The sequence below is a fragment of the Actinia tenebrosa genome, unplaced genomic scaffold (genome assembly GCF_029948245.1).
Source record: "Actinia tenebrosa isolate PJP-AT-01 unplaced genomic scaffold, QUT_ActTen_1.0 PGA_scaffold4__44_contigs__length_22323623, whole genome shotgun sequence".
NCBI lineage: Eukaryota > Metazoa > Cnidaria > Anthozoa > Actiniaria > Actiniidae > Actinia > Actinia tenebrosa.
In genome coordinates, this window is record NW_028292581.1 from 17,520,134 (window position 1) to 17,534,820 (window position 14,687).

General features: G+C 36.2%; 1 protein-coding gene across 1 annotated transcript; it reads left to right on the top strand.

Annotated features, from left to right (window-relative positions):
- Positions 1–134: 134 nt before the first annotated feature.
- Positions 135–12,566, top strand: LOC116306201 (actin-related protein 3-B). Its single transcript, XM_031716253.1, has 16 exons — positions 135–292; positions 1,720–1,775; positions 2,343–2,417; positions 2,557–2,606; positions 3,176–3,217; positions 4,051–4,119; positions 4,863–4,908; positions 5,519–5,568; positions 6,209–6,316; positions 7,552–7,695; positions 8,272–8,382; positions 9,227–9,289; positions 9,997–10,089; positions 10,402–10,527; positions 10,860–10,943; positions 11,658–12,566. The coding sequence occupies exons 1-16, from the start codon at positions 249–251 to the stop codon at positions 11,751–11,753; spliced, it is 1,257 nt and encodes a 418-aa protein (XP_031572113.1). The 5' UTR covers positions 135–248; the 3' UTR covers positions 11,754–12,566.
- The last annotated feature ends 2,121 nt before the right edge of the window (positions 12,567–14,687 follow it).

A 14,687-nucleotide genomic window follows, 5' to 3' on the forward strand; every position in this document is an offset into this window, starting at 1 on the left:
CTTGAGAGAAACAAAGAGTAAAATGATGTTTTAAATGATTAGGACAATTTCGTTTGTTGTCACCCTCCCCTCCCTAGTGAATCTGAACTAGCACCACACCTACAATCCCCCAAGATGCATCAGTATCAGGAAAGTGAAATTTCCGCCATCTTGGTTCGTGAAGTTGGCTTCCGTTCTTTTAGGTGGATATTTCTCCTACTTTCCTTGGATTGTTTTAGTGGAATCAAGGAGCACTTTATCAAAGAAAGATGAGTGGAAGACAGCCTGCTTGTGTTATTGATAATGGCACCGGGTAAGTTGAAAAATGCGCGTATCTTTTCCGGCATTTACAGACTGATTTGTGTCTTGTTCACTTTGAAGATAATGAAGTGTACATTCTACTAGTTTAAAAAATCTTACTATTAAATCTTTCTCTCACAATTACTTTTGCTTAACCAAGTGTATTAGTATCATTATTGTTCTTTGTGGGGTTAAGACAAATTGGATATATTATCAAAAGGGTGCGACCATTAAGTTGATGTACTGTAGGAGGAGGTGACCTCAAAGAAAGTATGGCTGCTGAAGTTACTACAGGAAGTAAACTCATATGATTACTTCTTACGCCACAATTATAATCTTCCCAACAATAAAACAACCTCTTATCCTTTGATTTATTATCACCCTACATTTATCTGTAGTTCCTGGAGAATACTCGGTCTTTTCTAGATGTGTTGTGTTGTGGAATGAGTTTCATCATGACAAAGCTGTCACTAAATTACCTTATTTAAGGCTTAAATAGAATTCAAAATAAGTAGTTTCAGATGTATTCGAGTAGTACTCAGATTTGTATATCTACCGATTAGATTACAAGTTAATAAGTCATAAAAGTATTTTATTTCGTTTTGTCATTGTTTCAGAAACTTGTAAAATACTAGTAATACATAGTGATGAAGTGGTCTCATTTTATCTGCATGTACTAGTGTCGACAACTTTTTCAACTTTTTCAAAGTAAACACTAAATATGATGACAAAGCTTGTGTACACAGTATTTATTGACTAAAGTATCTCTGTTTACTCAAAGGAACCAAACAAGTCTTATTTGCATCAATTTTAGTCTTTCTTTTCCTCTGACTTGGAAAAAGGCCAAAAATCAAAATTTTGCATTCCTTCAATCTTTATATCCATTTAGATATTTAAATTCATAAGGCAATGCAGAACCATGATCTAAAACTAGTTGAATACAATTTTCAGTGGATTTCAACTGCTTTTCTGAAGATGCTTGTCCATTTAACGACCAGAATTGTTTCCAGAGACTCGTGTTTGTTGAATCAAAGAAAGAGCTTTCTAAAGGGTTTGCACTCAATTATTTTTAGATTTGCCACAAAAAAATAATAAATAGATACAGAATAAAAAAGAGTGCATGTACTTGTATAAAGATTCTAAATCAGTGCGTAGCCATTTCAATTGTGGTAATACTTCTAACTAGGATTGTTGCTATATGCTTGAATTCTAAAACATTGTTGTCCAATGGATGACCTCTTTTAAAAGTTACTTTCAGACCATGAGAACATACGCCAATCCCTTCCTATGTGGTTGGATGAAGATTATGTTATTGTTGTTATAATCTTATAAATATATAAATATAACCATATTCTTATTCTTCATCGTAATCTTTGGTATAAATAAAGTATATATATTGTGTTGAAAGTTCCTTTATTTGAGTTTTAATTTGGATTATAGGTATACTAAAATGGGCTTTGCTGGCAACACAGAGCCTCAGTATATTATACCAACAGGTAAGGAATTAACAAATCGACATCAGTTTTTTATGTGTCTGTTCTCCTATTGACGATAAATTGCGTCATTGCATTGTCAAAGTAGTGTGAATCCGCATACACTTTGACAAAGTGATGGCGAAATTTATTGTCAATAAGAGGACAGACACATAAAAATCTGAAGTCAATTTGTTTTTTACGATATAACCAAATAGATAAAAACTTCTCATTTTTACTGATCAAAGCAACTAACAGAAAGAGCATGAGCTTGTTGACGTCGGCTTTATTTGACTGTCCTCTTATTGATGATAGAAAATAACCAATCAGTGCGTGGGAAATTTGCAAGTTATTGCAAAATGTTCACTGTATAGTTATAGGTTTCAATAGCAGATGACTAGCAGCTGATGTTGCCAGGTACATGTACCTTACCTCTCATTGCCAGCTATTTCGTGGTTACAGTGTAAATAGATAAACAATAATATTAATATAGCGCAGAACACAACTGCCTATTTTGTCAAGAGAACCCCACTGCTTTTATTTGCAAACTCCAGTAACTAAAAATGGTCAATTCTGTAATTTTCTTCCCAGCTATTGCAATAAAAGAATCTGCAAAAATTGGTGACAAAAGTCAAAGAAGATCAGGGAAAGGAGTAGAAGATCTTGGTGGGTATTACGTACATACTGTATTTTACTTTTTGTGAGTTTAGATGTCTGAGCACGAGGTTTCTCCCAATAGTTTTAATAAATCATTCAAATTTATAAGTTTAATTATAAGTTTTGTTAATGCTTTTACATTAAACAGATTTTTATATTGGGGATGAAGCAATAGACCAACCAAATTATGCAACCAAGGTAAGTCCATTTACATGTAAATTGTGGTTTCAATCTTATGCAAAACCAATAAATTTCTCTAGAGTGAGTGAATTATTTTATAAAATCAAAAAACCCATCTCTAAACATCCAATCAGATTCTGTAAAAAGAATTTCACGTAGCGTGTAATTATGCACATGATTTACTTTCGTTGTATCATTGCCTCCAACTTTGTATTTCATTAAATGTATTTCATTAGCTTGGACTGCCTGTGGTTGGATAGCAGAACAATAGAGCCCCTTTGCTCTCGGGAACTGAATTCCTTCTCATGTAAAATGAATGTATTGTCCCTGCCATCTAACATGGCTGCCGTCACGTGATAGTGCGAAACTTCTATTGTAGATTAAGAGTCAGGAACAAGCAGACATTATTTTTTTCCCAGGGCGTTAAAAAAAGGTTCAAAAGCATTAAGCAATAGATAGGTTTCTATTAAAACTAAGCATTTTGAAGATGGCAATAATCAATGCAGTGGAAGAGTATGAGTCCCATGACGTCGACACAGCTGTAGGATTTTCAGTACCATAAATACTCTTGAACACTTATTTTTCAGTGGCCAATTAGACATGCTATCGTTGAAGATTGGGATTTAATGGTAAGTATTATCTGTATATATGATTCAACTAAAAAGTGATTGCAATCATTGAAATGTATTGTACTACAGATGTCAGCGAACTACCAAACCGAGACAAAAAAAACGTGCAACAATTACACCTCCATACATCTTCTATTCCGCACCAAAACACCAAACTTTTAGTCTTGCTTTCCTTTCTCCATGTGTCGGCATCCTTTTGATAATTCATTGGAAATAAAATCATCAAAGGATGCCGACATGGGAAGAAAGAATGACAAGGCTAAAGGTTTGATTTTTGTGTGGGGAATCATGGACATTAATTTTTTAGGCCTGATCGTGGCATGTTTTTTTGTCTTGGTTCGGCAGTTTGCTGATATCCATAGTATTATACAACAATTTTGAATATAACAGTACATGAACTCAATAGTTAAATGTTGCCAGTTGAATTTTTTTACGATTGCCAGTCAAAAGTGTAAAAGGTACTAATTGATTATTTTTAATTGACAGAAGCAAAAAAAACAAATTTCACTAGCAGCTTGCAACTACTGAGTCCCAGAATTTTGAAAACTGCTATAAAGACAAGCACAAACTTCAACATTTAGTTAATATCACTGTAGCATACTTATAGTATCCATGCCATGCCAGGGCTGTGATTGTACCTTGTCCAAAACTTAGTATTCTGATTGGATAAGCAGTGATGTTGTTCCATGTAATTAGTGCAAAGGATATCATCAATTTTATACTGCGACTTGCTGTGGGGTGTGACTTTTCATGACCATATGAATCTAGTTTATTTGTTTTAACCCTTGATGGCATGCTTTTATTTAAACGTTTAATGATATTTTATTGTTTAGGAGCGGTTCTGGGAACATTGTATATTCAAGTACCTTAGAGCTGAACCCGAGGATCATTATTTTCTGTTGGTCAGTATTATTATGACATATTATGTTGTCAAGTTTATCTTAAGTTTAGATTTTTTTAGTGCTTAATTAGAGCAGCAAGCAGACAATATGTGTCTTGGTCAATCTATGATATAAATGACAACATAATATTAATTTTGTATTGATATTTAGAGCCAATCAGATCTCATATTGAAAAATATGAACCATTATTGCCAGAATAAAAATAATGGCCACTCAAGAGACAATGTCTGGACAAAATTGGCACTTGTCCAGTCAAACACCTCTTAGGCCAGTCCTATTGACTGGTCACATTGATTGGTCCAATGTAGGTGGTCATCGTATTAAGCAGCCATAATTTTTTAAACCCTGAATAGTGACTCATTCTAAAAATTGAGAAGCACGTGTGGCGTAGCAGTGAGAGCGCTCGCCTCTCACCAATGCGACCCGGGTTCGAGTCCCGCCTAGCTTGGTGTCGTATGTGAGTAGAGTTGTTTGTTGGTTCTCTCCTGTGCTTCGAGGGTTTTCTGGGTTCCCCGGCTTCCCTCCCTTTGCAAAAATCAACTTCTAAATTCCAATTGGAATTACAGTGGATTAATAGCTACTCTGTAGAAATGCCACTGCTAAATCCCATTTCTAAAAATAAATGTGATTATTTGTGATGAGTTTGCACAACAATGCTATCAATGATTTTTAGCATAGCTTTATGTCCTTGTTTTATTTTGGTGGAAATCAGGCATTCAAGGCTGTTTCTTGTCTCTTTATAGACTGAACCACCATTGAACACACCAGAAAACAGGGAATATACTGCAGGTAATAATAATACTATTTATTTATAATAACATTTATTTACTCATTATTGCGCAGTCTAACATGCCAATATATGATCGAGTGTGCATAGGTAAGAGCAAAGTGCAGGTAGGTTTTGCTAAAAGGCTAACAATTCTGATCAGTAAAACAGAACATAAATATGCACTGGATGGCTATTTTACATCGAACTATTTGCACTTTATTGGGACAATTTTTTTTTTGGAATATGAATAAATGGCTACATAGTTATTCATATTTTTCATGTTTTGGCATCTAATAAGGTATTTGTATAAATGTATAAATGATTTACCGTTTTTATATCTACCATATTTAGTTTAGTTTAGTTTAGTTTTAGTGCGCACGTGAAAAGCACTTTGAATCATAATATTTTAGTTTTATAATTTTGTTAAATTTTTTCTCATAGTAATTCATGAAGATAATACTAAAAATATGTCTCATCTTGTGCATCACACCTTGAAGTTTGACATTCCTCAAACATTTTCTCTTCATCCCCAAAAACTTAGCGACTCCTACATTGTAATATCCAAAGAATACCTATATATTAATTATTTGTTTTTAGTATAATTTTAGTATTTTTTTTTTATTTCTACAGAGATCATGTTTGAGTCTTTCAATGTCCCTGGTTTGTATATAGCTGTTCAGGTACGTAATCATACTGCTAAAAAAATATTATTATGGAGCATAAGTGTGGCAAGCTAATAAATTTAGGCATAGCCAAATGAATTTCTTCCTAAGCTCCCCACAATATGAACACTAGGGTAGGAATCAAGGGTGACATACTGTAGTGTTAGTATAGTGGGTCTTGGGTTGGTTCCTGGACTCTGCATGACATGTAAGCAGAGTTTGTTAGGTTTCTCATTGATTTGAGGATTTTCCCTTGGTTCTCCAGTTTTCCTCCCTGTGCCTAACCTAACACCCTAGATTCCAATGTGATCTGTGAGTTAATTGTACCCTGACTTTGATCAGCCCAGAGGTCGTTATAAGGTTCTATCAGTGATTTAGCCATGCTCTTAATTTGATCAGCCCAGAGGTTGTTTTTAAAATTCTTTCCTGTGAATTAGCCATGCTCTTAGTTTGATCAGCCCAGAGGTTGTTTTAAGGTTAGCTACATGTATATGTGAGTTAGCCATGGCCTGACTTTGATCAACCCAGAGGTTGTTTTTAAAATTCTATTCTGTAAGTTAGCTATGCTCTTAATTTGATCAGCGCAAAGGTTGTTTCAAGGTTTGATGAAATTGTAAGGTTTTATTCTTATCCCAGATAATGTATTGTCTATTTTCAGGCTGTGCTTGCCTTAGCTGCATCGTGGACATCACGTCAAGTAGGAGAGAGGACACTGACTGGTTGTGTCATTGATTCTGGTGATGGTGTCACTCATGTCATCCCTGTGGTAAGTAAATCAGCTACAGTTTACAGTTTACAGTTAAGCAATTACAGTTTATTTCATAAAATTTAATACGATATATAATAAAATACATGAGCCCGCAAATAGCACAGTTAATCGGGGCAAGCTCATGTTTACAAAGCAAAAACATTACATTATGTTAAACTACAATAAATTAATAGAGGAAAAGCTATCATATGACGTGAATATACATTAACAAATTACAAATTAACAAATATTCATAACAGAATAACAAATACAATAAGAGAGTTCTACATTAAATTATTCCAAAAATAGTTTTCCTGATATCTGGAATATTCAAAGACTGTAAGTGTTATCATCAGCTAAAGGCCGTGCAATAATGGCTTTCATTTAAACACAATATTAAAGATTACAGTGAAGCTGATGTGGTTCTATCAAGGCTGATAGCATTTATCGAGAATTATTATACATGTATCGTAGAATGATAAGTAATACACCGTAGTGAAAATAGTAACTGACGTTTCGGACGTTAGTCCTTCGTCGGAGTCAATAGAAAGTAAGAGTAAGAGAGATGTTTATATAGTAGAGGAGAGAGAAAACAAACCAATAAGAAAAAAGCAAGCCATTTAACAAAGGAAAACAAAAGGATCGAAAACAACAATAGGTGGGAAATAACTTAATTATAAGAAAGCCATCATCTAGATATTATACATGTAGTTTTCCTCACTATCTTGCCTCTGATTGGCTGAGATATTCAGCCAATCCTCTGATAGCATGTGAACTTGACATGATAAATGTAATGTTTCTAAATGTTTTATCTCATAATACAATGTTACATATTAAGTTCATTCAAGGCTATCAGAGATTGAAATACTTGGTTTAAAAGCAGAACTAAATCAGACTTCATGAAGGTGGCTTGCTTTCTATTTTGGGAAAAAGTCCATGAGAAATTTTTTTGAAAAACAAAGTTTATCCCAAATGTACATGTAATGCTGATTACTAATGTGATTCCAAAGCAAAATAAGGTGTACTGGGGTCATTTTTCTTATATCCATAATCAAACAAAATAAAAACCAGCAAAAACCAACCTCATAAAAAATTCTAACTTGGAATTTACTTTTTGCAGTACGTCATTAATTATTGAGGCTTTTACAAGCTCAGCAAATAATACAACCTTGATCTTGATGATTTACTGTATGACATCATGCGCGGCCTCATCTAATGATTGTTTAATGTTTATTACCTTTTTTTTATTCAAGGCTGAGGGTTATGTTATTGGAAGCTGCATCAAACACATCCCTATTGCTGGAAGGGACATTACATTCTTTGTCCAACAACTCCTCAGGGAAAGAGAGATTGGTATTCCTCCAGAACAGTCAATGGAAACCGCTAAAGCTATCAAGGTTGGTTTTGATATAAATTCCTATGGAACTCTTGCTGGGTAGGGGTAGATTTGCTTGTTATATTTTCATTTGGTCAATAACACTTTGAACCATGCACTTATGTTTTCTAAGAACCTTGAATTTGATCAATACCATGACTCGACACCTCATTGCTGATCTAAGGCAGGTCCTTAATTCACAGATGGAATTGGAATTTGACCTGGAGAAAAACCCTTGATGGATGGAATAAAGGAGGTCTGGTTTAATAAATAAGCCCCATGGCATCATACCAGACATCCTGGCCATTGTGTATGAATAAGTCTTGAAAGGTAACTGTACCTTTGCATTGAAGCAAAGGGGATGGTTGGCTTGCAAAGATAGAGACATGTGAATAATTGTTGGTGTTAAAAAAGGTCTCTATCATTGCCAGCTCACCATTTGTCTGGCTTCAATACAAAGGCACGGCTACCTTTGCAGATGATGAAGGGAACTTTGAAAGGGACTATTGCAAACAAATTGTTTTATTTTGATACTGACTTTAAATCCATTCCAGTACTGCTTTGCCAAATCATGATTTTTTCTTCTTCTGTTAATCAGGAACGCTGGGGCTATATCTGTCCTGATATAGCAAAAGAGTTTGCTAAATATGAACAAGAACCAGCTAAATGGATCAAAAAGTTTGAAAGTATCAACTCTGTAACAAAAAAGGTAACAATGTTAGCTGTTTTTGATAATCCTAAGACCCAGGCGGTCTAATATATAGTCTGCAAGTAGCCAAACACAAAACCTCATTTACTGTAAGTTTGCAAACCTAACAGAGTTTCAGCTGTGTTCAGTAGAGCTTTTAAGTGTGACCGCAATCGCATGGAAACATTCTGGGTCCAAAAGGAAAAATCAGTTCTATAAAGACCTTTCTTACTTTTTCGTCATGACATTATTTGTTATCCAAAGTTCTGATATTTTCAGTTGGAGGTTAAATCATTGAGAACATTTTTACTTGATTTTACTACAGATCTCACCGAACTGTGGCGACACTTCAAAAATTTGTCTCACTACCATACCCTAATTCGTCTACTGACACACCTACTTTTGTTACATGTATTACAGTGAATACATTACGGGCAATGTGCTAGATCCAAGACAGTGACAAAAGTATGCGTGTCAGTAGACAAATTGGGGTATGGTAGTGAGACAAATTTTTGATGTGTCACCACAGTTTGGTGAGATCCATAGTAGCGGTTTTTATGAGCATTTGGACCCTGAAATACATCACAACTTAGAAGCTTTACAGTTAAACCCTAATTGTACTAAAGGCAAAAACATTGCTGGTCTTTTTGGCTACTATAGACCTTTCTCATGCAGCAGTAATTTGGGTTTGAATGATACAATTTTTGTCTGACTAAGCTCGCATTTAAGCACAAATAGGTAATTTGGGTTTGAATGATACAATTTTTGTCTGACTAAGCTCACATTCAAGCAACAATTGGTCTGTTAAAGAAGAAAAAATTATAATGATTGTTTGATTATATAACTGTTTGATTTCTCTACTCAGCCTTACAGTGTTGATGTTGGTTATGAACGTTTCCTTGGACCAGAGATTTTCTTCCATCCGGAGGTAAAAGACTACATCCAGAACTCAATTTGATCATTTTGTTTTGTTTTGTTTTTGTATGTGTTTTTTAATGTGTGTGTTAATTTCTTCATTTGTTTGTTTATTTTCTTACTTTTTGTTATTCTATAAGTTTGTTGATGAATTTTTGTTTTTCTGTCATTCTTGTTAATTCATTTGTTTGACAATAAATTATTCTTCATTTTTTTGGAATTCATTTGCTTTTATTGATTTATGTTAATTTCACATAATTTAGAATCTAAAAACTTTGCGTTGCGTATGCACTGATTTTGCCAAAAGTCGCAACAGTTCAATCAGTTCAATTGCATTACATACTGTCGATTTACTTGTGAAATGACAACTTTCAATCAGCTCGCGGCTTTCAATTCCCTATTTCACTATGACGTCACTGCTTGCTTATGTGGGGGATAGAATCGCCAAATCCAATAGAAAATTCAACAAAATTTGCTCCTAGCGAAACAATATGTAGCAATATATTATTTGTGTTAATATGTACTAAAAATATTCTGAGCGTTTGCTGGCTATTCTACTTCTCTTCGTGGATTGATACGGGTTTTAGAACAATTTTCGGTGCATTTGCGTTGATTTGACCCCCTCCGACGACCATGACCTTGTTTTGATGTGAAGTCATAGTGGAATAGGGCAATTAGCAATGTCAACAGTGGTAACTGATATATCTTATGATTGTCTAGTTTTCCAATCCTGACTTCACAACTCCCTTATCTGAAGTAGTGGACAATGTGATTCAGAACTGCCCCATTGATGTCCGAAGACCATTGTACAAGGTTTGTTCAGAAACAAAAAACTGACATTCAACAATCCATTCAACAGTGTTAGATAGGATGATATTAAGGGGGTGGCTTTTATTGACAAAGCCAGTATAATATAATAGCTTCCTCTATAGATTTTACATTACTCTATATCTTTATTAAATCTTTATTTCTTGTAGGAGTGTGGCTAACCATCACTACCCCTCCCCCCCCCCCTCCCCAGATCCGCCTTTAGTTTAATCACCCAATACTTCATGTGTGTAACAGACTTAATACATTCCCAACGTTGTATCATTTTTCAATGTTGTTATTTCTGTTTTTCTGCAGAATATCGTACTGTCTGGTGGATCAACGATGTTCCGTGATTTTGGTCGCCGACTTCAAAGAGACATAAAGAGAACTGTTGATGCCAGGCTGAAGATTAGCGAGACTTTGAGTGCAGGAAGAATAAAGGTGAGAGAGGGGTCTTGTTATATTATGGTTCTTTTGGTTTATTCTCTTAAAATATAGACCTAATCCACTGTTTTTCCATTTCAGACCACGTGTCATTCCCTAGAGTAGCATTTCTTTGTTTAAAAGTTGTGCATCAGAAGACACATGAATATGGATACAACTATGCAAAACAAAGAATTTAATTCGCAAGAAAGTGACACGTGGTCTGAATTGCTCAAAACATTACCCCAAGTGGATTTGGTCCATTGTTTGCACCCAATACCCAATAACATAGCAGTTCTGTGTTCAATGATATGATATATTTATGTATATGTTTTATTTGCTCCTTGCAGCCAAAACCAATTGAGACTCAAGTCATCTCTCACCACATGCAGCGTTATGCAGTTTGGTTTGGTGGTAGTATGCTCGCATCAACGGTAAGAGCTCACCAGTCAAAACAATCAGTTCTGATCTTTTTCAAAATTTATTAACCACTTACAGTGCAACTACTATTCAAAGTCATGTGAATGTTGTGTTATTGTCCCTGGAGATTAATATTACAGATATATAAAGGGAATATTTTATCATCCCATTGCACTTGGTTCTACTCGTAAGAGACGCGTAGCGACCCACCCCCCTCCCCCATTGATGAAGACGGTTTTAGCTGCGACGACTTTGGTCGTCCGCTCTGGTTTGGCTTGTTCCAGGCCAGAATGATTCCCCATACCTTATTTGAATAACAATACCCAGGGACAAAATAATACACTATAACTGGGGCCACTTAAACAGCGAGAACCAATCGAATTGTAGAATGAAAACAATACATCCCCACGTAGGGTAGCGGAGCCGATCAGAAAGCAGCAGAAGACAATAGCCTTTCAACATATCTTTTCATTTCCATGCGAAAATGACGACGGCTGTATAGTTGTTTTCACGTAACAGTGTCAAATTGCCATTCTTGTGCAGTATAAGTTTCTGATTGGCTCCACTACCCAGAGTTGGAATGTATTGTTTTCATTCTACTTTTTAATTGGATCTCTTGTCTGACTGGTCTAAGTGGCTAAATGGGTGGGGTTGGGAATTCCAAATCGCCATGCCACTGTACTCACCTTCCTTGACCTTCTTTAACCATGTATGTATGTCTTTTACAGCCTGAGTTCTACTCTGTATGCCACACCAAAGCAGACTATGATGAACACGGACCAAGCATCTGCCGTCATAACCCAGTATTTGGTGTCATGTCTTAAATCACCCACCAACATAGATACATAGATTCATCTTTCTATTACCTATACTAATTCTAGCCACGATTACCTGTTTTCAATTCAAACATCACCATAAAAAAAGAACAACAAATAGGTAAAGGTATAAGCAATATTTTTCTTTTTAAGTTTTCTTTTCTTTTCAAATACTGCAGTAGTTAGTTCTCTTACATCGTATGATGAAGTGTTGTATAAAACTGCTGTGTATTTGGACAGTACAATCAGGTAATCAAAGCCAAAATGTAAAATGTAGAACAAATTTAAATGTATTTTTTTCGCAGACATGTTTAAGCTAACGCAAATTAGATAGAACGAAATTTTATTGCAACTTTGTTGATTTCATTGAAATTCGTCTATCTTGTATGTGACTGACAGGAAATCTGGGATAGAGTACAGATTGGCTTCAAAAAATCTGAAAATTTAACAAAATTTGTTTTGAAATATATAACTTGAATTTTGCCCTCATAGCCTCGCTTTGAAGTTTTCAAAAGCAGGGGCGAAGGGTTTTTATCCTTATAAGAATAATGATAATGCAAAGTCACCACAGGAAGCCCAATAGTCGGGTATCCCAGAGGGACTCCACAGGAACCCCAGTATGAGATAGACGAACTTTAATATTGTATAGAGCTTTGGAATTCTCTCTAAATCTGAACAAAAGGTTAGCTCAGAGGATTTTTAATGGCCCTTTTGTTCTTTATCTATTTGATACTTTGTTTAAAGCGCATCAAGTAGAATTCTCAATACATGTATGACTGAAGAATTTTATATTTTTGTCTAAATAAATTTGCATTGATCGTTGACAGTCTGTTTCTCATTACTTTTCGAATAGTATGTACTTATTGACTGAGTGGGAGGGCCGTACGGGAAAATATTTGGCTCGAGGTCATGTCGTACGGACCGAGCGCAGCGAGGTCCGTACAAATGACCGAGAGCCAAATATTTTCCCGTACGGCCCGACCTAACTCAGTCAATAAGCATTTTATCATATGACCCTCACGAAAATAAAAATAATTAAGAAAAAGAAAGCGCGCGGATTCGAGCAGGGCCGGACGGGTTTTTCCGGCCCGCTTACGTCAACCCGTCCGGCTCCCATCACGTGACTTTTTCCAATGGTTTTATTAGAGCGCGCGAGCAGGGCCGTACGGGTCATATGATAATATGTACTTATTGACTGAGTGGGAGGGCCGTACGGGAAAATATTTGGCTCGAGGTCAAATCGTACGGACCGAGCGCAGCGAGGTCCGTACAAATGACCGAGAGCCAAATATTTTCCCGTACGGCCCGACCTGACTCAGTCAATAAGCATTTTATCATATGACCCTCACGAAAATAAAAATAATTAAGAAAAAGAAAGCGCGCGGATTCGAGCAGGGCCGGACGGGTTTTTACGCCCGCTTACGTCAACCCGTCCGGCCCCCGTCACGTGACTTTTTTCCAATGGTTTTATTAGAGCGCGCGAGCAGGGCCGTACGGGTCATATGATAAACCTCCTTACGTCGTAATGCAGCTCAATATTTGGAGGACATAATAGGTTTCCAATTCTCAGGCGTTTGAAATTCTTTTTTTTTTTTTTTTTGGTCCTCCAGATTTAGCTGCTTTGACATCATACAAGGGCACCAAGGTTTTAATGTGAGGCCTACAACATAATGCTCAGTGATTTGTGACAAAAGAAAAGAATTAATTTAATTTAGCACGGTGCCTCGTACAGAAACCTTTGTACGCATGACAAGCGAAGCATATCTTGGAGGTGGTCTATTGGCACGGAGCAGTATGATTTAATTAAGTGCACATGTATTCATGCTTTATTGGACTCATTGCATAACATCGTTTGGAGCGTCGGAAGCCAAATTTTGCCCTATCCCACCCTGGTGGCAGTGGCATGGTGTTATTGTTCATCTTCCTCGCTGTTTACCTCATCACAACAGTAGCGGATCTCATCCCATAACTTGACTCAGTGCTGTGACTTGACAAGCCCGGTTTCATGCTGGCGTCGGAATCGCATGCAATCGTAATCGCAAGGAGCTTACGATTAAGTCTTTCTTTGGAGCTTGCTCCAGGCTTCTATGTCTGTTTTCCTGCGAATTTTCAAGGAGGCCATGTGTTTTGCTCTGAATGACTTACACATGATCTCCTTCATTGGTCAAATCCTCCGATCCCGACGCTAGTGTGAACCAGGCTATAATGAGTATGCAGTAAAAATATATTACGATCCACCGACGCTGATACAATACCCCAACGAAATCGCGGGAACGGGGAACAGGTTTTTGACAGTGCTACAATTCAGTGCATCATTTCTCGTGTCACTGAGGGATTCATAGTTCTGCTCCCCTTGGTTACCGTTGCTATGCCACACAAACTCAAGATTTTAGCTACAATGCCTCAGAATTAATCGTATTATTAAGATTCTACTGTTCTATAAAAATGCAAGATAAAATAGATAAAAAGTAGTTAATTTAAAACGGGTATTTAGTAGTTGTTTGTACATGAGGGACAAGATTCGATTCCTGAATAGTCGAAATCCTAAGTGTTTATTTCCCCTCTCATGTACCTGCCTCAAAACTAAAAAAATACCCGCGACGCCGAGACATAAAAATATGTACGAAACAAAATAAACACTGCGATGGAACATGATGGAAAATGTAACTTATAAAAATATAAAGCAAATAGGAAAATCGTACATTATTGCCTAGGCAATCCGGAAAAAGAATCAAGTGATCGTGAAAAAACGAAGAAAGATTGGTCTCAAAATGACGTCAGAACGGTGTCGTAATGACGACACCAAATTTATCCATACGTACATAACATCTTGATCAACCAATTATCTATCACCTAACTTAGCATACCCTCCCTTGGGAGGAAACCCCAAATAGCATTGAGAAGGGTCGGGTGCGTTTATATACAATGGTCTTGCATAAAGCG

What these genes read in the sequence shown, in the direction of transcription:
- LOC116306201 (XM_031716253.1), top strand. Translation starts at nt 249, where the DNA reads ATGAGTGGAAGACAGCCTGCTTGTGTTATTGATAATGGCACCGG. An exon ending in TTGAAGATTGGGATTTAATG is followed by an intron (nt 3,218 to 4,050) that starts GTAAGTATTATC and finishes TTTATTGTTTAG; the next exon opens with GAGCGGTTCTGGGAACATTG. An exon ending in AGGATCATTATTTTCTGTTG is followed by an intron (nt 4,120 to 4,862) that starts GTCAGTATTATT and finishes GTCTCTTTATAG; the next exon opens with ACTGAACCACCATTGAACAC.